The following is a 23,391-nucleotide window of genomic DNA, read 5'->3' on the forward strand; positions in this document are numbered from 1 at the left end:
TAATCCAAAACACAGTATTTCTTTAATTCCAAAATTTATACAAGTTTACAAATCAATATACCACCACACAAAGTAGTGAAAGGAAGAGAAGATATGTTCAGCAACATTTTACTGTATTATACAATGCTCAAATATGGTTAAATTTGACATAGTATTGTAAGACTTTTTTAATATAAAGAATTGATTGAACAAGGAGATACAGAGAATACCATTACTTTCTTTGTTCCTATCCAATGCAATATTTAGCTTCTAGAAAATAATGAAATATTGGTGAAATTCTGTATCTAGTTCATATGAGCTATATTTCCATTAAAATCCTGAAACAAGATGGGAACACTGACAAAGTGAAACAAGACCTTATTAATCATTAAAGGTAATAAATATAAACCTGTTGAAACATTACAGTGAAATGTTATTTTTACTCCATCTCTCCATTTCTCTATATAGATACACTTCCATAAGTCTTTTTTTTTCAGTTGTCTGTTAAATAGTAGCTTTAAGCTATTCTGGGGAATTTACTTTTCTTTTAATTTGATCCTCAAAATATTTTAATACCAACCTAATGAAAACTTTCAGAATTGCTTTTTTTTTATTCATCAAAAGCTAGGTCCCAGCAGTGGGCGTTGCACTGAGCTTTGTACAATAAGAATAAAGATAGCAAAAATAATGGAGCTAAATGTGGGAGCTCCTAAAAGCAGGAGGCAAGTTTATTCTGTTTTTCACCCTGAGTATGTCTTTATTTTAGTTTACAGCAGTGGCACAGTTTTAAGTCCTTGAGACGCGAATAAAAACAGATGACGTGAAAGCGTTAAAAGATGCAGTTCTAGTACACCTGACAATTTAATGCAAGTGTAGGCTTTTAGCTTAGTTTACTTTATCATTAAAGCATTAACAGACATTAAGACATGGGCTCATATTCTAGTCTCTACTTAGGATGCCAGCAGTGCTCAGCCAGACCTGTCCTACCAGTGGGGTTTGCCAGGTACCCAGGTGACAGCGTGCCTCTCCCACCCTGGCTCTGACCCTCTGCCAGCTGCAGCCGATGAAGGGGTTTTGGCCAATTCCCAGGCTGCCAGACTAGATAGAACTTTTTATCTGTGCTGGCTGGATCTCCCTCCCATTTTATGATATAAAATTGTGGCTCAGACTATATACTCAGGCTAAGTGACAGATGTTTTGAATCAAATTCTCTGATGTAGCTGTAGTATTACTAGTCACAGATCTGGGTTTGAAGCATCTCTGCTGGAAACAAACACTAATCTGACCTGGAAGGAAGGGTCTGATTTCTGTAATATAAGGGACACTTTCCTCCCTTTGTTTCACAGCTTTCATTTGGTTTTCAAGGTCAAAAAAAGTAAAAAAAAAAAAGTGGTCATCTGATATGGTTTTTACATGGCAACACTGAGGTTGTGGATCTTCTCTAAGAGCTGCTCAGTGTGGCCAAAGCAGAAGGTGGGGCTGCCCTGCCCCACACCACATCAGAGGTCGGTAAAGTCCACCACAGCAAGGGACATGCACGGCTGTAGGTAAATGCTAAACCCAACAAATGAATACAATCTTGTAGACCTACAAATGGCTGTGAATACTTTCAGTGGTTTTAAAGAGACACTGCTCCTGGTCTTACCTTGTTTCAAATCATGGGTCAAAATGGTATTTATCTTAAATAATCTTTAGCATTTAGCTTAATTTTTTTTGGTACTTGTTGAGTCAACACATATATCACAATTAGAGGAAATGCAGTAAGACTACTTTTCATTTGAAAAAGCAAATTTCAGTTATAAGGACTAATAAATATTGCCTGGAAGAAGAGAGAGACAAGAGACATTCTAGAACCATTTCAATTTGTTATGTGAAGGAGAAATTAGGATTTGATGAAGCATCCGTTATTCTGCACCCACAGCAACATGCTATGATGTGTGATCCTACTGATAAATGTGATATATGAGGTCATTTCAGAAACCACTGCTTCAAGCTACTCATTTTCTCTTTGTGTGGCTGTACACATAAGAGTTCACATCTGACTCCATGGACACAGGTATGTGTGTAAGCTTTGTCGTATGTTGTAGATAACATTTAAACGATTTGTCCAACTTAATAAAAATTAAAACGTCAATCCCTTTTAGCCAGATGGACTGTACTATGCATTGCATGGAAAGTGTTATTTTTTTCTTTGCCATTTTTACATCCTGTAATTTTTTTCCTCAAGGATTACTCACTCAGGAGTTTCTCAGGACTTACCCTGATTTTTCCCTTCTAACAGGCGTGCAGCACCACAGACAGTTAGGTACATGATGTATTATTTCCAACAGGCTGTTGTAGCAACTTGAAGACATTTGAAACCATCAATACAGAGGTCTGGGAGATACAGCAGAAACCGACTTCAGGCAGCTCACTAAGGTAAAGCAAACTTGCTTCACTGCACGTAGTGACATACCAAAATCTTGTTATTTTTTATTGCATGGATAACACTTTACAGCTGTCGTTTTTCTGCCAGTTGCTATTTAGAATATAAAAACAGTACATACAATTGTGTGTGTGTACAGTACACAATGGATAGTTTGTAGCCCTAATTCTGCAAGTATACTACATTTCCACATAAGTTCCAATAAAGGCAACTCTTTTTGTCCAGTTACGTAAGTTTGCTTAAGTAGTTTGCTGAACTGTGGGCCAAAGAATGCATCTGCTTATTTACCACCAAATAATAAGAAATTACATAAGAAATTAAAGACTAGCTCAGCACCTCTATCCAGGCTAGTATTCTGCCTCTAGCAATGGCTTGTAGTGAGCACTTTAAAAAAACCCCAAACCCAGAAGGAGGATAGGGAAAGCCTAAGTGATACCTCACCTACGTATCCTCATGTCTTATGGCAAAAACACAGCTTGAGGAAGTCTGAGCCAGGAGTTGTATCCTCATCTTTGTGTTTTAACTCTTAAAACGAGAAGGCGGCACACGTCTTTCCATCCATGTTCCAGGCCTAGTATGGAGGAATGTCTTCTTGCAAAGTCAATTCATTCACATAATCCTAGGAGTTTAACAGGTTTTAGTTTGCTTGTGCAACCGATACGTACCCTGGCATGTCAGTGGAACTACCGTCTTATATAAAGTTTATATAGTCTGACTTTACCTTTGTCCAAGTTATTCTGCTGGTGCAACAGCTATCTTTCTGCCTTTAGTATCTTGGCTGCTTTCAAATGTTTGAAAGTAATTAAGGCAACACTGAGGTCTATTTAATTGCTCCACGTGTTTTCTTTGAAGTGAAATACTGTGTTTTATACTTCAAAGACAACACAGTAGGCCTTTATAGGATTTTGGACATACATTTCTAAATTTGGCAACAACAGCAACAAAACATTTAAGCAGAACTATGTATTAAGTGCCAGTAGAAGTTTTTAAGTTTACTCTTCAAATTCTAAAAATAAAAATCAAGATTCTGTCGGAATTGCTGACAAACCTTAACTCTAATGGCCTGATCATTCCTGTATGATTTAGTGCCAAAGAATACATTTTCACTGCTTCCTTGATGTCAAAGTGGTGTTTCTATATTTATAAAATGATGGGCCTCACAGAAGGTGAACTGTTTTCTGCAAATACAATCCTAATGCCTCTTATTGATTCCATTAAAAAATGAAGGTGCTGCTTCCTTTTCTTTGTTACAAGCAGGTACATGGTTATTTTATTTGGCTATTGATATTTTGGGGTCTGTACGTCATTGGATTTTTACTAAAATGTAAGTGATCCTAACAGTCATATAAATCTATCTTTTTAAAAAAGGGTTTGTCAACCTATTTAAAACTAATGGAGTGCCAGCTGTTGGAAAGCACTCTCCTGTTTCTAGAAGTGCTCTTTACTAAAATAATCCACTCCATTTATGCAAACCTGGTCTTGTTGTAAATATCAGTGAAGAGGGAGATCTAATTTTAGCCACCAAATTGCCTTCCTGCCTCTAGGCTGACATCTAAAACAACAACCTTCAATTTTATAAACTAAAACCATTCTACAAGAATCTATTGCAGGTTCTGAGGTAAAAATCACATCTACACAGACCTTTTATTGCCTGAAAAAGAAATACTTACACTTCATAATTAAAAACTAAACAGGGCACATAAAAATAAATTGTAATATGTACACACATTAGAAAGGATAAATAGCAAATATATTGTAATACTGCATTTAATGTATGCATATGTGAATTCCAGCCCCCCCCAAAATGTTGTGTACATTAGTTCAAAGGATAAATAAGTGCTAATACAAGACAGAGAATTTCTTAGTGTAAACAACGCCACAGGCTTTTTAATAGGCCTTTGGGCCAACTTAGAAAAACCATGTATTGCCTTTCACACTCCATACCACTTAATTTTAATAGTACTGCATTCACATATACAATTTCAAGATAGTATAAAAATTATGCATCTAAGAAGCATTCTTCACACTCAACAAAAACAGGGCACAGACATTCTAAGGATTTTCCATTCGCTTTTACAAAACCACTGGCTGAAGACATACTGATTCATCTGGGAGTTCTTCTTCCAAGCAGTGCAAGAGTCCTTAAACATAAAAAGTCACATTAGTAATCACTGCTCAAGCCAACTAGTAAAGACTTTTGTGCCGAATTTCAATTCTGATTTTGGATTCACACTAGTATGATGTTGAAGTTGTCACCACTGCCTGCCATAGGTGAGAAAGACAATGATCCCTCTGGTTTGAATGGCAAGTGACAGACAGCAAGGAGTGTTTCTAAACATGAAGCATTTCTATTGCATTCATAGTGTCACATGTTATTTGTCCTTCTATGTATTTCTAAAGGTCCAGAGTATGTCAACATTAAAAACAAAAAAAAAATATGACTTGTTCTGTATGAATGTTCAATGTATTTTCTTGAAGCATGCTCATCGGGATTTTAAAAAAGACAGCTGAGTTATACTAGAACTAATTTCTGGCAACTGTATTTACTGGCACCAGAGAAAATTACAGTTCTTCACCAAAGTACTGATGACATGAGGATTTGTGGCTTGCTGTCTTTCTAAGACAGGCTGTGGCCACTGAAAAAAAATACATGCACAGTTGCTCACACTCAGTTTTGTTTTTTTTTTTAAATAATTCCTCCCACTGGCCAAGTGCATCATTAAGCAGTCCCATTCATTCCACTTTTCACTGTGGACCAATAAGCGAAGTCTCTCTTTCTCTACGCTCTCAGTCCTTTTCACACTGCCCCCTCTCAGTTACCCTCAGTCACAACCCTGTGCAGTCTGGTGAGCTCCTGGTAACAGGCTCTCAAGCGATTGTCTTCAGCTCTTCCTGACTTGTGGAGCTCCGAAGAAGTCCACCAACTTGTCTGTGTGGGCTAGACACAGGACCACGGTCTGTCTTAACACTGACAAACACTTCATGTGGGTTCTCCTCCTAGACAAATCATTTGTCCATGGATAAAGACGAGGGCCACATCCTTCATTAACCTCAGGGTAAGCTGTAGCACACACTCACACTCAGTCAAGTTCCAGTGCAATCTCAGGTCTTCAGGACGCAATGATTTCCCCAAAATTGTTACATGAAACATGGGATGTGGTCAAACAGTTATGGACGATGAAACCTGAAATGATAAATCATTAAAAAACTTAGAATTACATTATTTCAACTGACAATGACACTGATCCTCATCCTGCTCTCACAGCTGTTTACTTTTGTTGCCTGAACAGAATTACTCGTGATTTTCCTGGTCTAAGTGGGATTAGAGTCAGCCTTATCCCTCGCTCTCTGTCTCTACTAGAAAACCAAACAGGGCTATAACATGGCTCAGGCACTGGTGTCTGTCTGTCGGTCCATACCATTAACCTGTCACTGTGGTCCCTGGCACAGTTTTGCTCGGGTCAACCAGCACTCTTCCCCATACTGCCTGGGCATGGCTGGGATTAACACAGGCCAATAGGCAGACTGGGTATGGGGGGGCATCCCCCCGTTTTGGGGTGGGGGGAAGAGGTTAACTGTATGAATTCAAGCTGTGCCAAGCCTGCTGGCCTCAGGGCTGGAGAACAGTCTCCAGCCTGTTTTGCTTACCAATACACATTTAGCCACAATTGCATCCACTATTTGGAGACACTGTCAGTAAATCAGAAAAGCTTTGCTAAGCCATAAAACTTAAATTGCTGGTTTTTACTCCTGCAAAATGAGGCCAACAAAAATTCTGGATTTTTTTAAGCGGGCAACAAATTTTATTGCACTGCAGATGCCTTCTGCCTATTAACAGCAGCCAACTGTGGCACATGAAGGCCTAAATACACCTCACTGTTTTTTAGACTTTTAGGTAGGGCATGTACATCACTCCAGATTGCCTGTATGATGGGTAGAGAGGTGTGTTGCTCCAAAGGGTGTTGCCAACCTTTTCTAGAATAAGTTAGGAGCCTACAGCAATTGAAATTCTAACTCAGCTTAAATAGGATGAATCCAAGCCAAAGGGTAAGAAGGGCACCAATACCAGGTGCTCAACGTATCTATCATTAGACTTCTAAATCTCTGTTTAAATGGCTTAAAAAATATATCTATCCATGAAGCAGTAAAAGATGCAGCAACTTTAAAAAAGCATAGGTAATGATGCACCTAACACAGTAGATTTACATAAGTTTGTGTTTGACACATTTTCTCATAACAGTTCCAGGGAAGAGAAAAGAAAATGAGTGACGCATTACCCCTGTAATGTGGTACAGTACAATACAGGGATGCATTTCTCAAGTAAAGGAGGTGTACACAAAAGCTGACATTCACAAGTATGCAGCTCATCTGCTAAGTGAGGGTACAGTGCATTGCAAAAAAGACACAGGGTTTTTGTATCTGCGTAGAACAACAATATATCGGACTATATATAGCATTTCCATTAAAGCACTTTATAAACATCTGCTAATATCCTCTTCCCAAACTTTAATTTATTTCTCTATTTTTAGAAACTTGGTTTCTTGGATTCTGTTACAAAGTAACAGAAGGAATCAATCTAAATTACCAGGAGTAGAAAAACAGTTCAAATGACAGTCATTACAGTAAATGATGAACAATGAAAATCAGTGTTTTTTTTTCCTTCCGAAGTTTAATATCAAATTTGAACAATTCAAAGGTAAGAGCTTCTTATACTAAATATGTAATAATATAAGAAACTATATGTTTTAAGGTATTTTTGTTTAATAAGCAGCTTCCTTGTTGTCTCATTCTAACACAGAACTTCATGAATAAACTTTTGTTAACCAGCTGCCAATGCAAGTGTCTTTTGGTTTGTATTATCTCAGTGATCATCCTTGAAAAAAAATAAAATTCATTCTCTGGCCAGAGACTTTTGTCTATGGTTTTCTTAAAACTTCTGTTGTATCAATCCAAATGTAGTGGTGAACTACATAATTGTTAATGAGAGGTCCTGGAGGAAACTGAATCGCTTTTTATTTTCAAAATTGCAATTGACTTACAACATCTGCATCTAATTCTGTTCTCAATTAGTTTTTTCTAGTGTTCCTCTGCTGACTTCTGTGCAGTGGCTCCACAACATGACCAGTAAAAAAAAAGAGGGTGGAGAGAGAATAGAGAGAGCCTGATTTCCCTCAGGTTGAGATTCTTCCAGGACCCCATAGCATGATTGTCTACATTTACTACAATTGGATGTGCCTAATTTTCCAAAAAAAAACCCCAAAAAAACCCCCACTTCTAACTGCTTTGTCACTCCACTGGATCCCTGAGATTTTTGGTTCATCTTTCAAGAATCCAACTGTAATCAGTCTCAACTGTTTTCAATTCTCGTGATAAAATATCCAATTCTTTTTGTATGACTCATGCCTATCTGTACTTATGCTTCTATATTGCAATGTAACTCAAAAAAATGTAACAACGTAAGCTGGGGGTTGCACTCCATCTCTCTCAGCACACAGCCAGGTTTCTATGCCTGCTCATTTTCCTTCTCTCCCTTAGGATGCCCTTTTTTTTTTTAAAGTAGTATTTTTGTATATTCTGAATAAGATATACTGCCTACTACCTGAAGAGGAAATTACATCAAAATCCAAATGAAAATATACAAGTCCATGTTTGAAAAGGACATTTTCTAATAGTCAGAATGCAACACTAGATTAAAACTCTGCCTCCTGGTTCATCTCCTGGCTTAGGTTTGCTGTCTGTGAAACTGGTTTGATTTTTTGAAAATTAATTTATTCATGTTATATCTACACTGAAGTGAGTTTACCATATTATAAAAAAAATCCATGTTTTGGTGAGAAAAAAATCACTGAAGTTGTGAAATCAAGCATTGAACTAGGAGATGCCAGAAATCACCAAACACCCATCTCCCATTGTGAATTTTCATTGTGACACTCTCTTTAATTAGAAGATTCACACTCACTTGCTCAAATCCCGAGTTTAATTGAAACAGCAGCAGGAAAAGGAAGGGACCCAGACTTGGGCAATATTGTTTTTATCTGACTTAACTCTGTGTGTAAGTGAAGACAATAATACTATGTATGCAATGCTGGCTGATTCTAACGGCAAGTTTTGCTTGCTGGTGGCAATTTTCAGCCTTTATAACTTCAAAAAAATATGAACAGATGCCATGGCGATGGCAGAAAGTCCCTCCCTCCCCCTAGGAATCACTCTGTCAGATTTGAAGTCCTGCTAAAAGCTGTGGATACTTCAGAGCTCTTTAAATAATCATGCTTCAGACAACGTGTTGGTGTTATCCAAAGCAGAGAATGAAACAAATCCAGATTTACACATTAGAAGTAGCAAACAGGGAACATTAGAATCTGTCTTGTTCCCCAGAAACTGCTGCCAGGAGCCTGGGTGACCCTTAGGAAGCTCCCCAAAACGCTGGTGAGCTTTTCTGAAGTTCAACACATCATCCAGTTTTCACTTACCAAATGCATCTACAAAAATGTACACTTTCATGAGCAAGGGAGTACTGCCAGAGGACATAATTTTTCTTGTGCTTGAGGATGGTCAACTTCATCTGCAAGAAATGCTGAGTCCTTTCAAAGGATTATGTTTTAGATTTCCCAAGCAACCTTTTTCCACATAGTCACCTTCTTTGCTGTATCAACTACCCAACTTCAGGGATGGCACCAGCAGCACTAGGAATGCCACCAGAACCACTGGTGGCATTCAAGGGGAGTCATGGTAGGAACCTATGCAAGGAGCCACTCATGACACAACTGCAGAGGACTTGCAGAGGGTCACTGTCATACTCATTTCTCCAACTTATGCAAGAAAAGGGATTCACCCACCTGGTAAATTGCCGACTTTCCTCATGTACTTCCATTTCTGTGCTTTTAAATTCATTCAGTTCTTTCCGTATTGCTGCCTAAAAATTGCGTAAGAAACATGAATCTCTTAAAGAGAGTAGAGTCTGAGAGGAACCTGGTCCTACTCTTGCAGGTTCCCTTACAGTTCCCATTTTCCAGTCTCCCTTACTGTAATCCACAGCTCTCACACATTTCTCACTGTCAGCATGAATGACTTTTTTCAATTACAGCTATTTGGAGCAGTAATACGCTACAAAGAAACCCAAAGCATCAAACACCAACAATAAACAAAGAAACGCCAAATCTACTGCAACGGGTGAACCAACCTCCCACCGAAACATGGCACTTGCTACAGACAAAAAAGGGAAAGGGACAGGGTTAGCTCGACAGTCACCTGCTGAGTATGCAACCGTGAGGGCTCCAAGCAACCTGATGTAGTTGAAGATGTCCCTGCTCACTGCAGGGGGGGTGGACTAGATGACCTTTAAAGGTCCCTTCCAACCCAAACTGTTCTATGATGGATTCTATGATTCTGTATCTCCAGGCACAGCCCCGAGGAGCTGGTGAGTCACGCTGCCTGCACAGGCACTGTACACACAGCAGGGGCCTTGTATCTCCCCACTGGGGACAGGACTTCAGGAATACAAGATGAAGAGCATTTTTAAAGTGGGAATTATTCACTTGGTTTGATGAGTTTTATGCAAAATTACACGAAATATTTGGACATTTCACGCTTGTGTTTTCAGCTGGCAGATACTAAAGAACAGCAGAAATTTAGTGCACTTTGTAAATGCCTTGCTTATGTTAAAAGACTGATAAGCAATTTACTTCATCAAGTAATAAATATAATTCCTGAAATATTCTAATGTATACTACAAGGGCTTTTGTTTCTATGCCGTACGCTTTCCTACCTTCACTGTGAAATGAAATGACAGTTTATTCTTACTCACTCTTTTCTTTTACCATTTTAAATAAAAGCAGTATCACTTCATTGATCCCTAAAGACGTCTCATCTGGCATGCATGCCTTTCAATGCAGAACAGACAAGCAGCATGATAAAATTATAGCATCACCAGACTGCGGTCTCATAAACGAGAAACTTAATTTTGAGCAGGGAATGGTTCTGTTCAGCCACAACAGCATGCTCACCCGGGGCTGCTGTAACAGCCAGGAAAGAGACAGCTATTTCTGAGCACCAAATCAGCAGCAAAGACATCAGAGCTCCAGCTCCATAATATAGTTAAAGTACAATTTTCTGCTCCAACTGGAATTAGAAAAATTACTTCCTTGGGAAAAAAGGGCAAGGGGGTTTCCAGGCAACCCGGGGTCTTTGCCTTTCTGCTGAGGCCAACAAACATGGGGATCATAGAACCAGCCCTGGGCACCTGTTTGTTACAAAATGAACTGAGATTTAAAAGCTGCTACCCTAAAGTGGGTAGGAAACTCCACTGTTTGTTCTAGTGCAGTTTAGCCTGGTTGGACCTAGGTGAAAGTGGAGGTGCTCTAACCTCTCGTAGACTATGTGAGGACTAGAGAGTGCTCAGCACCTCCCAGAACCAACATCTACAAACACTTCTGGGTACATTTTTAATGCCTCCACCTTGACTTGATATGAGATTCTCCTCTGATTGTCAGATGAGCTGGCATTAGTATTAAAATACAAGCTGAAATAAAATCAGTGCTTCACAGTCCTTAGCTAAAAGACAGTGGGTTCTTGCACATATCACTTTTCATGCCAAGCACATCTCACAGCATTTCCATAAAAGTTGGTTCAGGCCCAGTGCTAAAAGAGCCAGAGCTTTTTGATACATAAATCCTACAGCTTTCCTTTTTATGAAGTGCTATAGGAGGGAAATGGAAGAGTATTTTCTGGTAATCTTTGACTGATCTGCTTTTTAAAACAGAATCACCGAATCATTTGTCTCATCCTTTTAGGTTAGGCAGAGGAACTATTAACTGCAGCACGTTGGGGGCAAACTTCCCAAGAAGGTGTGTTGCACACATATGGTCAGGTCCTGCACTGACAGTTGTGGCCAAGAACCCTTAGGAGGATGGAGCAGCTTCTACCTTTTTTCACTTGAATGAGTTGCAAAAGTACCTCTCGGTGGCAGAGATGCAGGCTTCTGCCTGCAGAAACCTTGCCTGAATACCATGGGTCGTGGCCATCTTTGTTAACAGTGTGTACCTGGCTTAGCAAGGCTTTAAAAATGCAAGAAACTCTGGCCTGAACTGCTGTAATGGAGGTGGCAAATATGCTCCTAATAGGCACCTGAGTGGGTCTTCTTAGCTGCAAGCAGTAGATGCACAGTAGTGCCATGACAATCTCACTGCTTCCAGCAGATGTCGTTCGTGATGCTGGTGTCACAAGAATGTAATCCAGAGGAAAGCCACCCAAACATGACAGATGCAACCATCTTCTTATAATCTACATTTGTCCCTTGCCTTGTCTGCAGGAGTTAACCTGGCCCAAGGCTTGTCGGCACGACGGTCATAATCCGGAGAATCCGTGACCTCCACATACTCGTTAAATCGAAGGATTCTTCTTGCTTGAAGTTCAGCCACTGTAGGCCTCAGGCTGAGCTGTCAGTGGGAGGCAGAAAATAGTACGTTTAATAAGATAAAATAAAATAAAATCAAAGCCGAGGGTATGATGTAATCTCAAGAGAACTTTAATAGTATTTCTAAATAGGGTCACTTTCAGGTGTCTAAAAAAAGGCACCACCCTGGGAGCGCTGCACAGGAGTGGGGAAGCAGCACAACCTAATTTCTTCAATTATAAAAATAGTCTTTGTTAGGCAGGTCACAGAGAATCGTGACAGTTATCCCTGCAATATTAATTGTGACTTTGCAACTGTTGCACCATTTACCCCATGAGACAGTAGGTCCTTTTACATTAATGATTACAGAGTCTGCTGTGTTCAACTATGCTATTGAAAATAAGCAGGAGGTGCTTGCCTAACTAAAATATTGTTTTTTTTAACACCTAGGGGACAGATATTCTATCTTAGTCATTATTATGCCAAATTGTTTCAGTCACCTCAAGTAACATTCACTTTAATTAACTAAGGACAATCATACTATGGAAACTGTACTTTTTTGCAGAGAAGGGCGGACGAGGGAGAGGTATGAAAACACCAGCCAGCCTCTCCCAAAACAAGCTCCCAAAGTCAGGGCAGCAGATTCGTAACTGCTTTATTTCCAGGGGCAATGAGCACAATCTCACCTGCAGCAGCAAAGACCACTGACATGGCTATAGGAATGGTGAATGGATTCCTTAGGGCCCACACTGCTTTGTTGCCCTCTCTGTGCTCTAGGGAAGAGTGGATCTATAGGTGTGGCTGCCCTCAAACATACATGACAGCAGTCCTCATGCTTACAGAGGAAACACAGTTCATTTCTCTCCCCTGCTTACACAGACAAATATTAAGCCTGACCAGACTCCATATGCTTTCCTAGGCATGGGAAACTGGACAGGACAGAGTTTTCCCCAAGATAGACTTTGCTTGTACTGCTTTTTAAACAGATTTCTAATCTGGGGGCATGACTGATGGACATTTGCAGCAATGTATACACACTGATTTTTAGAATCTTCTAAAAAATAACTCTATGTACACAAACACACAATACAAAAAACACATCATCACCTTTCTACTGAGTCTACGTTTTATTTCTCTTTTGGCTTCCTGTTCCTCTTCTTCATTCTTCTCTGTTTTCAGAAGAGATAAAAAGGAGTAAATATTTAAGTATTATAACTGCACATACTGTATTTCTCTTGTCGAAAGCTTCAGGACTTCAAGTCCTGGCTCATGTTTCCTCATATTTCTGGGTGATCCTGCATGTGTTGTCTGCTTTTTGGATTTTGTGTGCTCTTATTTCTTTTCCCTATCCTCATTTCCCCCGCTTCTGTAGACATCTCAAGTCACCACTGTAGGTCAGGAAGACAGCAAAGAGGAGGTGTCTGTCATTTCCTTTCTGTGTAATAATTTCTGCAATAAATTATTCTCTGCAAATAAGAAGTATCCTGAAATGTTTCAGTTATTTGTCCTAACATTAAAACCACTATTGCTTTTACTTCCAACATGCCACCTACTGACTTCAGAGTAAGAGTCTAATTATTCATAACGGTCAAGAAAAAAGCTTGCTCTGAGTATCTGAATCAGCCAAGTGTCCTCTATTGCTACAGGACGCAATGAATCAATGACAATTCTTTTCACTGTCAGTTGTTACTGCAAATTGGTTTTGTTACTTTAATTTTTTTTTCTGATTTTATAATGTGGGCATATGACTCAGTACTCAAGCCCTCTTGGTTACAGGCCACTAGCTAGACCAAATGAACAAGTACAGCAGAAAATGACATGTGCCTTTTTTGAATGTATTTGGGCATGAGACCAAAATGTGCTTTTAACAAATTTCTGTGCTAACCAAACTTGATTTCTGGAATGCCAGTGAACATCATGCCTACAAAGGCACGTTCATATGGACTCAGCAGTTTGTTTAATTGATGTACACTTTGAAGAATATTATTTGCCCTTTCAGCCCACCTCTGATAGTTATATGCAAAGTTAACTTTGTTGCAGCTGAAATATCCCACCTAGAGATACCCATACAATTCTGATCCTGTTTTGTTCGTTATTGGGAGTTATGGACTCCATGTTGCAGTTCAAGGCTAACTATAGATTTAAAGAAATTAATTTGTCTATTGCGGATGCAGCCAACCTGTATAGATGAAAAGGCAGTTTTAAATCCTGGTATAGTCTGATTTGCCCTGTCTGCTATGTCCAGCCTGCTGTGGTAGTATAAGCAACCTGGCCGCAGAGGACCTTCTGTATCATGAGTGATACACTGAAGGCAACACTACGACAGGTCATCTCGTGGTTCTTGCAGATTTCCTTTGCTAACTCAAAGGTTTTCATGTAAGAAGAATACAAAGGAAAGGGCAAGAGGAACACACGATAAAAAAGAAAAAGAAGAAATTTACAGTAGGAAAAAGGTGATGCCAGCCCAAGACCTGCTCTGTGAGAAGAGTCCAACACCAACCCCAGGTTTCCATCGGCAAGATGCAATCGCACAGGCTTGCTGCCAGGATTAGGTTGGATCTAGTGTTGATGGTGATTTTACTGAGATCTGAAATGTGACTGTAATTTATGGTTTATTAGTAACTTTTGTCTTAAATGGTGAAGAAATGGATGGCCTGTTTCCATAGGGGAACTGTAAACTGATTGAAACTGAAGAACTGAGTTAAAGATTGATCTACATTTAAAAAATTTTTATTAATATATCTATCAATAAACAACTTGGGTGCATTTAAGAACTTATGACTTCAAATGAGAACTCTTTTTATAACATCTTCACCTAACAAAATCAAAAGCTCTCTAGCTGTTTTAGGACAGGTAAATAATCTGTAGGCTTTTGTTTAAACGTACTGTCTTTGCAATCAATAGACATAGTAACTGAGGTAATTAAACACAAACTATTAATTTGGGGTTCCATTCACCTGGGAAAAATTTTGTCCCTTCATGAACTGAGTTGCTTAAGTCTCAGAAATTCTCCAGCAGCAGACACAGCACAAAAAATGCAGTTCGATATACACACCACTGCACTGCCTTTTCTTTAATTTAGTTTGTAAAATACATTCTTCATTATTCATATCTTGACATTTCTTTGCTATCTAAACCACTGTATCTATCTCCTACAAAGCAGCAATAAGACGCTTGATGTAAGAAATAGGGGCTCACACTGCTTAATTCATACCTTAAGAAACACCAACCAATAGCACCCGAAATAGTGTTTTTCTATAGTTTGGGGGAGGGTGAAATAACTCAAAAAAGTTGATCTAGACATTTAGGAAGGTTGAAGGTTAGCTGCCTGTCCCAAGCTGTGAAGCTTCCTCCCTGTGGGCTGCAGACCCAGAGCGCAGATGACTGCATGAAGGGATGGCTGGACATGGGAATCCACCCAGAAAGGGGAGATGACCAAGGCAATCATCTTAGCTACTGGGCAGAGGGTCTGGGCAGGTCTTGGAGCAAGCCATCAAGGAGATATGGAAGCCCACCTTTTGGAGGACAACTCCCAACAGGAGGCACCAGGAGGTTACTTCACTCCCAGGCAAAGCAGAAGGGGATCGAACCCGTAGGGAACAGTCAGCCTTCTGCATGAGGGATCGGGGGCAGGACGTGGTTTATACATTCATGTTGAGTTTATACATTCATCAAGAGCTAAAGGAAAGGGACTGAAATCTGGTGGCTGCTGCTAATATATTCAATCCACTGTTTCACAAACGGCCCTCCGTCTGTGGCACTGAGTTGTACCTAAAGCACCTATTGCCCATCTCCAGCCTGCTGGGCAGAGCATTGCTTTAAGCCTGGTGCTACAGAAACACTACCCTGATACAAATTCCTACTAACACTAACACCTACCACGTATTTTTTGGTTTTTAAGGTAAAAGTTTTGAAAGTTGCCATAGTGAGTTAAGAAGATGTGTGGTGCTAAAAATAATGGGTCTGGTGCTCCTGCTTCCTTCAGGTGTTATGGAAAATTCCAGCCGGAGGACCATGTTTTGGCTGCAGGCAAACTGACTCGCTTGCCCAAACAGGAACACATGAATGCACAGGAGCACACTTCTGACTGCTTTCCACCTTAAAAGCAGATCTGATCTATGTGATGTGGAGAAAGAAAATACAAACACAGCGTTCCCAGCTGCAAATCCGCTCCTCAGATGTCCCACTGCTGCCATACCAGCAAAGGACCAACTGAGCGAGCGCCCTTTGCTTGCAGGAATCTCCAGTTAGATCCCATCAAAACTATGGTTTCTCTCCTTCCCTGCCTGCAGCTCCTGTGAGATCAAACTGGGATTTGACTCCTAATTGAAACAATTTTGTTTAGCATCACTTTTTGTGGCCTTTGAGTTAAAAAAACCACTGGTCAAAGCAGAACAGCTTCCTTGGCATCTATACATTATTGCTCCTGCAACTTTTGCCATATTAAATCTGGTTACCTTCTGTTCTGTGGGACATGGGCTTCATAGCAGAAAGGGAAAAGAGAAGAGAGAAACTGTTCTGCCTGAGGACTGCTCCGTTCTTGACCAGAAAGTACTCTCGGAGCGTAAAACCGAACTTTCCATTGTGTCCCTATGGGACCAGCTATGTTTAGACTTCTCTGTGGGCTTGCTAGGGAAAGAGAAAGAAAAGACAAACAAAGCGCTTGCCTCTTGCAGTGCTCTGGAACGCACAAAGCGGTTTCTCTTTCCTGGTTTTACAAGCAAAGATAACCATTAATATTCCTTGACTAGCATCAAGAGCTAAACCCTGCTTTCTGCAAAGCCAGTGCTGGCAGGCATGCAGGTGCACAGTACAAGAAGTTCACTGTCCCTTACAGGAAAAAATACAGTTATCTTAATCCAAAATTCCTGGAAGAATAAAAAGTTTCTTTGCTGTAATGCAATACTATAAATACTACTGGCTCAAAGCCAGTACACGAGAAACCTGTCTTTATTAAAAACACAGGGCTTTATGTATTCCTTCAAGTGGACTCTTGAGTTATCGTACTTTGTTTTAGTGTGGGAAGACTCAGAAGTCTGGACAGTTTTATGCAAATTGATTTTATGGAAATCCGCCTGCAATGTCTTGCAATTGTACTCAGTTACAGGATTTTCAGTAACTGGTTTATCTGGAAATATTATCAAAACAAAACTTCTTGCAAGACATTTCCTCACTAACTGGAAATACAAAAAAAGAAAAAATACAGACTTTTTCTGAACCTCTTTAAAGATCTGGGCTGAACTTAATCCTGAAATAAACACTTAGACCTTTAGCACTTACTGTAACCTCTAAGTCTGATAAATATTACTCAAAGCAATACTTTTCCTTAGCTGCAGTTTACATACACGCAATAACATAACCCCTTCTCCCCATCCACTGCTTAAAGATAGGAGGAAGGAAGCTTTATGAAAGAAATCCCAACTTATTCACAAAAGCTGTGTGCAACAACAAAGGCATTTAAGAGATGTAAACATTTTTGAATGATCCACAGGAAGGGAATGTAATAATTTTGATAAATAATATGACTGCCTTAGAGCTGAGAGATAACTTGCACCCTGAAAGGGCTCTGAGTCAGACTGTCACCACAAACCCTGGCTTGCTTTGGTTCACTTTGCTTTTTACAGATCACTGTCAACTTGAAGAAATTTTTATGTCAGTAATGAGCAAAAAGCAGTTTTGGATTCTGCACACACTCATCAATGACTCTGCGACTTTTTGTGATTTATAATGCTGCTTCCCAGCCTTCATTTCTTGCTGTCCCTCGCCTCTTTAAGACAGCCTCCCAGCAGCAGCACGGGAGGACGGCTGGAGGGATTGAGTGCAAAGCCTGGTACGCTGCCAAAAGCCTAAAGTAAACATGCTGAAACAGGAGAAGAAATCTATTAACTGCTTTCCAGTCTTGAGCTACTTATTGCAAAATCGGTGAACGGAATAAACATTGGCAAAAGGGATATTAAATACATCGCAGGTTTGTTGCTAGATTAGTTATCTAGAGATTAGCCAGACAGAGAGGGCAGTAAGGAAGCCCAGCTGGTGCTCCCAGCTCAGTGGCCATACCCTGGCCCACCAAAGATGTTCTGGAATTACCTTTCTCACGTAGTCCAGCACGAGTGGTTTGTCATATAAAAAAAAGGTTCATATTTCAAATTTTATCTTTATTTATCTATGCAATCTACAGGTTCAGAAATTATAGTCTTAGAAAGGCTGTTCACATTAGGTATTGGTCAGGAGTCCCCTGAACTCTCTCCTGTGCACCATAATGCGTGAACTGTAGCTTCCCTTTTCAGTAAGACATGGCACTATTTGGCTTTTGAGAGCTTAGACAACAGCAGTAGGATTTCATTAGCATGCATGGTTGCCTGAAAGCCAGTAATTGCTATGTCTCCTTGATTTGCTGGCCTGAGCAGGTGACAGAGTGACCAGCCCATGGACTTTGTCAGGTAAAGAGCCCATTTTCTTTTCTTCCATTAGCATGCTGTGCACCGGGGTTGCAGATGAACTCCAACTTTTCTGAACAATTCTTGGAAATAACGGCATTATACCCGCTCTTTCAGTTACATCAAGTGTGGAAAGTTCGTATACCTTAAGAATAATGAGTTTTTGGATTTGTTGCTATGTGTGAAATGCTTCCATGAGCATTCTCTTCATTTATTTCTTCTACTTAAGCATCAAGTACAACGGTAGCCTTGCAGAATGAACACAGGGCTAGAGGAGCTGGGCATGACAACTATTACAGTAGATGTTTAGGTAACATCCCTATTATGGAAAGATTCATAAAAGAAGACAAAAAATGCCTGTTCTTAAGTGTTTCCCAGCCTACGAACAAAACCAGCGTAAGTAAATGGGAGAATGAGTGTAGAAGGTAAATATCCAATGTACTTCATTCCTCTTCCCCTGACTATTTGTATTATAGACTTAAATTTTTCAAGAGTGATATTGAGCAAGGATTTAATCAATGGGAAGATATTCAGTGAGAATGTCTCATGCAAGTTTCAGTACAGAAATGTCAGAAGTGGACAGGAAGGCCAGCATGCTGAAGTAGTCAGCATATACCTATTCACTTTCCCCTGAATGCCTCACCTTTCCTCTTTCTACTCCACCTTCCAACCTCTGCCCTTATATCCCACCTCTGCCTCCTACCGATATTCCCTCCTCTTCCTCATAAAAGTTAAGCAGAAGTTTAACCAGCCTAGAACTACTTCTAAGGGGTATCTAAGTGATTCCTGGTCTTTGGGACTAGCTTCAAGAAGTGGGATTGAGACAAGCAAAATTCAGCATCTTGAATATATGCAATTTTCACAGCTACCGTTACAGGTTAGTATACAGATCTAGTGTTGACATGTTATTTTCTAAAACATAATTTCTCTCCAGTTATGGCTCTAGCACTAAAGCAACAATGAGACGCTTCCATATGAATCCAACATATGCTTACTTTCTAAGTAAATACAAGCTGAAACCTGAATAAAATACTTACGCTTTAGGATATTTCTTTGCTCTAGCTCTTCAGTTGTAGGCCTCTGGCTAAGTCTCCTGTAAGAACAAAGTAAGTGACTGATTTAAAATCAGATCCAAATAACACATTATGATTTGTAATACAGATTAAAAGGTGTTTCTCATATGGCCATGCTATTCTTTGCCAGCAGAGATATTCAACAACACAGGTAATTTCCAGACACAGTTGTCATAACTGCATGTAACCACAGTACCGAGTGGCCATTTGTTTTAAATGATGTACTGTTGCCACTCGAACACATAAACAACTGATACTTGCATAATATTACAGAATTGTACCAGCAAATTTAAATTCCTCATTTACAGGTAGAATTATATGAAAGAATCCATAAATCTTTTTTGTTCCCAAGCACCATAATGATGATAAGTTGTGCAACTGTAAGATTATTCTCAGATATTTTGAATGCAAATCCTATTCTTTTTTTTTTTTTTAAACACAACATAAGCTGTGCATTTCTCACTGATTAGTACATACAATACAATTGGGAGTTTTAATTGAAAGTTAATTTTATTTAGTTACCTATACATAACAACTGCCATTAAAAAAAAAATCCCTGAGATATTTTTCTGGTTTGTATAGTGGAGAACATGGTTGATATTGTCTCTATGTTTACTAAGCAGGTTCCCTTGTTCACTTGATAAAAGGAGCAAGAAAAATTTCAGCAATAAAATTAATTTGCGCGTGTGTTAAAGATAGATGCCTCTCTGTCCAGCAAACCTCACACAGTTCACTACAGATTATCTTTGGCCTCATGAAACCCCTCTCATCCAAACCATGCTTGGACTTTCAGATTTGGCGGGTAGGACCGGCAGGTTTGCCCCAAGTGACCAGCCCCCGCTGTAGGAAGTCCCAGGCTGGGACCTGACCTGACCGTGATCAAACTATGGGAACAGGTTTCCCATCAGACCTCGGTGCTGCCAGGTGCTGACCACCATGCCAGGAATTTTTAAGGAACTGGAGTCAAACTTGTTTGTGATTTCAGGCATAAGCACAGCCCTGACATGCATGGATGTGGTCTCCTGCCACCAAAGCAGAGCTGTGCGGGGAGTGTGCCAACTTCCCAGCAGAACCAGTGATGTTCCTGTGCAAGGAGCTCAGGATGGGGACTGGAGCGGCTTCTGCAGTTCAAGCCCCGAGGGAGCACCAACAAGTAGGATGTGATCACTGGAGCCGGGATTCAGTCAGGAAAGCAGTGATAACAACCACGACGCTTGATTAGTAAAAGAAAAATGACTCTTGGGCTCTACACAACAGATGTATCACTCTTATGGTTATGGGATGAAATAAATGACTTAGCTAGCTGCCCGATTCACAGAGCAACTCAGCTCATCTTCCAGGTGCTGATGCAGGACTGCCGTAGTCTGTACTGGAGCAGTACCAGCTGGACTACCCAATATCTGGAAATCTCCAACAAACACAGGACATCCTCCAAATCTGCCTGGACAACATTGCTGAGCACAAGAGAAACAAGAATAGGTCTGGGAAAATCCAGACATCATGTAGTCTATTATCAGAAATGATGAAAGCCAAAATTAACATTTATGCTTGTAAAAATGCAAGTAAAAATTAGTCTTTTTTCTGCAATGTTCTCAAGTCCAGGAAGAGAAAGTAATGTATACCCCATAGCAGTTAAAGATCATGCCTCAGAGGTGAGCACAGTAAAGCACTAAACACTGACCTACAAAGTCAGCCTCCCTTCATTTCTTTTGCTGGAACCAGCACATGAATAATGAAGGAGATGATAGAGAGCAGGTGGAGTATGGGGAGGGCCAGGAGGGTTGAACATGCACAGGCATGTTCTGTGTGTCAGGAACTACTACTCCATCTGAGACAGGATATACAAGTGCAAGTCCCTGCTAACCAATGTGAGAAAAAGCTTGAACCATGGCACTGATTATTCTGGAGTCACTCTCATTCTCTTCCTCTTTTTAAAAAAAAAACAAACCACCCAAAAACCGAGAAGCTCTCAGATTTGTTTCTTGCAGAACAAAAATGCATTACTGACATCTTAAATTTTTTTGAGAAATAAAAATACTGTTTTCCAGGCAGCTGTACCTGCACCACACACTGGGCTGCATTCAAAATGTGAACCCAGTGTTCTCGATTCTCTTCCTCCGCCTCCGCCCAGTAAAACCATATTTACCCTGCCACTGATACCTCACTAGCTTCGTTCCAATCTGATGTCTGATTTCCTGCCTCTCCTCTTCAGATGTACGCTGCAAGATGTTTTTGTCTTCTAATTCTTTCTTAGATGGTCTGTTGCCAAGTTTGATAGCAAGAGTATCCCTGCGACGAATTTTACTTGCCAAAGAGCCTGAAGAAAGGAGGAGGGTAGATTTAGTTCATTCATGCTTAGGTTACAGACACAAACTCTGAGTAAGAACTTTAATACCTCCCGAAAGCAGCCTTGTTCCCACATGCAGGAGAGGAATTTTAATTAACATCAAAAGAAAAATAGTTTTAGCTCAGTTCACAGCAATAAAAAGCTGAAAGGCTTGTATGAAAAAGCTACCAGCCAAATTGATAGAGGAGTTTTACAAACATCACCTGTCATCTGTGAAGTGACAGGATAAAAATGACAAATCTACACTTAAGTGCCTTTGAAGTCTGATACATTACAGGTTGGTTTATTTATCTACTTAGTATATTTAGCAATCTGCTGCTCTTTTTCTTCAGCCTTAAATGGTTCAGCCTCGTTCTCTCATCTTTTCTCTCATTCTTCCTTTTTTTCTAATCTAATACCACTTAGTTCTTCTATAGTGCTATTCATCTTTAACTAATTTGTAAATTAAAACAAAAAATACAATTTAGAAAAGTACTCTGAGTGCTTGTAAAGTAACCAAGGCAGGACCCCCACAGGCACTGATGCAATCTGCTTATCCATAAAACAGATACAGTACGGACAAGGGCTGTATGCTTTTGCCAGTGTTAGCTTCAGCCAGCTGTGGAAGGAAAAGTATTTTTCATGGCCTTTAGACCTTCCCTTGTCTCTTGATACAGGGAACTATAGGCCTGTCAGCCTGACCTCGGTGCCAGGCAAGGTGATGGAACAGATCATCCTGAGTGCCATTACATGGCACATGCAGGACAATCGGGGCATTGGGGCCAGCCAACATGGATTCATGAAAGGCAGGTCCTGCTTGATCAACCTGATCTTCTATGACCAAGTGACCCGCTTAGTAGATGAGGGCAGGGCTGTGGATGTAGTCTATCTAGACTTCAGTAAGGCATTCAACACTGTCTCCCACAGCATCCTCCTAGACAAACTGGCTGCCCGCGGCTTGGATGGGTGGACTCTTCAATGGGTTGAAAACTGGCTTGATGGCCGAGCCCAGAGAGTGGTGGTGAATGGGGCAAAGTCCAACTGGCGGCCGGTCACTAGCGGTGTTCCCCAGGGCTCAGTTCTGGGGCCGGTGCTGTTCAATATCTTTATAGATGATCTAGACGTAGGGATTGAGTGCACCCTCAGTAAATTTGTAAATGACACTAAGCTGGGTGGGAGTGTCGATCTGCTGGAGGGTAGGAAGGCCCTACAGAGGGATCTGGACAGGTTAGATAGATGGGCTGAGACCAATGGCATGAGGTTCAACAAGAACAAGTGCCGGGTCTTACACTTCGGCCACAACAACCCCATGCAGCGCTACAGGCTGGGGGAAGAGTGGTTAGAAAGCGGCCCAGCAGAAAGAGACCTGGGGGTGTTAATCGACAGCTGGCTAAACATGAGCCAGCAGTGTGCCCAGGTGGCCAAGAAGGTCAATGGCATCCTGGCCTCTATTAGGACTAGTGTAGCCAGCCGGTCTAGGGAAGTGATCGTCCCTCTCTACTCGGCACTGGTGAGGCCGCACCTTGAGTACTGTGTCCAGTTCTGGGCCCCGCACTTCAAGAAAGATGTTGAGGTGTTGGAGTGAGTCCAGAGGAGGGCGACCAAGCTGGTGAAGGGTCTGGAGGGCATGACCTACGAGGAACGGCTGAGGGAGCTGGGCTTGTTTAGCCTGGAGAAGAGGAGGCTCAGAGGTGACCTTATTGCCGTCTACAACTACCTGAAGGGAGGTTGTAGTGGAGTGGGAGTCGGCCTCTTCTCCT

At 40.6% G+C, this 23,391-nt stretch overlaps 1 protein-coding gene across 5 annotated transcripts in view; it reads right to left on the minus strand.

The window, feature by feature from the left end:
* Positions 1–23,391, minus strand: part of PHACTR2 (phosphatase and actin regulator 2) — a 124,536-nt gene continuing 101,145 nt past the window's right edge. For all 5 annotated transcript variants that reach the window (XM_068425151.1, XM_068425177.1, XM_068425143.1 and 2 more), the window contains 6 exons: positions 21,466–21,622; positions 19,270–19,325; positions 12,903–12,964; positions 11,701–11,838; positions 9,241–9,317; positions 1–5,588 (listed from right to left, as the gene is read on the minus strand). In XM_068425151.1, the coding sequence (XP_068281252.1) occupies positions 5,573–5,588; positions 9,241–9,317; positions 11,701–11,838; positions 12,903–12,964; positions 19,270–19,325; positions 21,466–21,622 (506 nt within the window). In that variant the 3' untranslated portion in view covers positions 1–5,572. The remainder of the gene's footprint in view (positions 5,589–9,240; positions 9,318–11,700; positions 11,839–12,902; positions 12,965–19,269; positions 19,326–21,465; positions 21,623–23,391) is intronic.

This window comes from Nyctibius grandis, chromosome 1 (genome assembly GCF_013368605.1).
Source record: "Nyctibius grandis isolate bNycGra1 chromosome 1, bNycGra1.pri, whole genome shotgun sequence".
Classification (NCBI taxonomy): domain Eukaryota; kingdom Metazoa; phylum Chordata; class Aves; order Nyctibiiformes; family Nyctibiidae; genus Nyctibius; species Nyctibius grandis.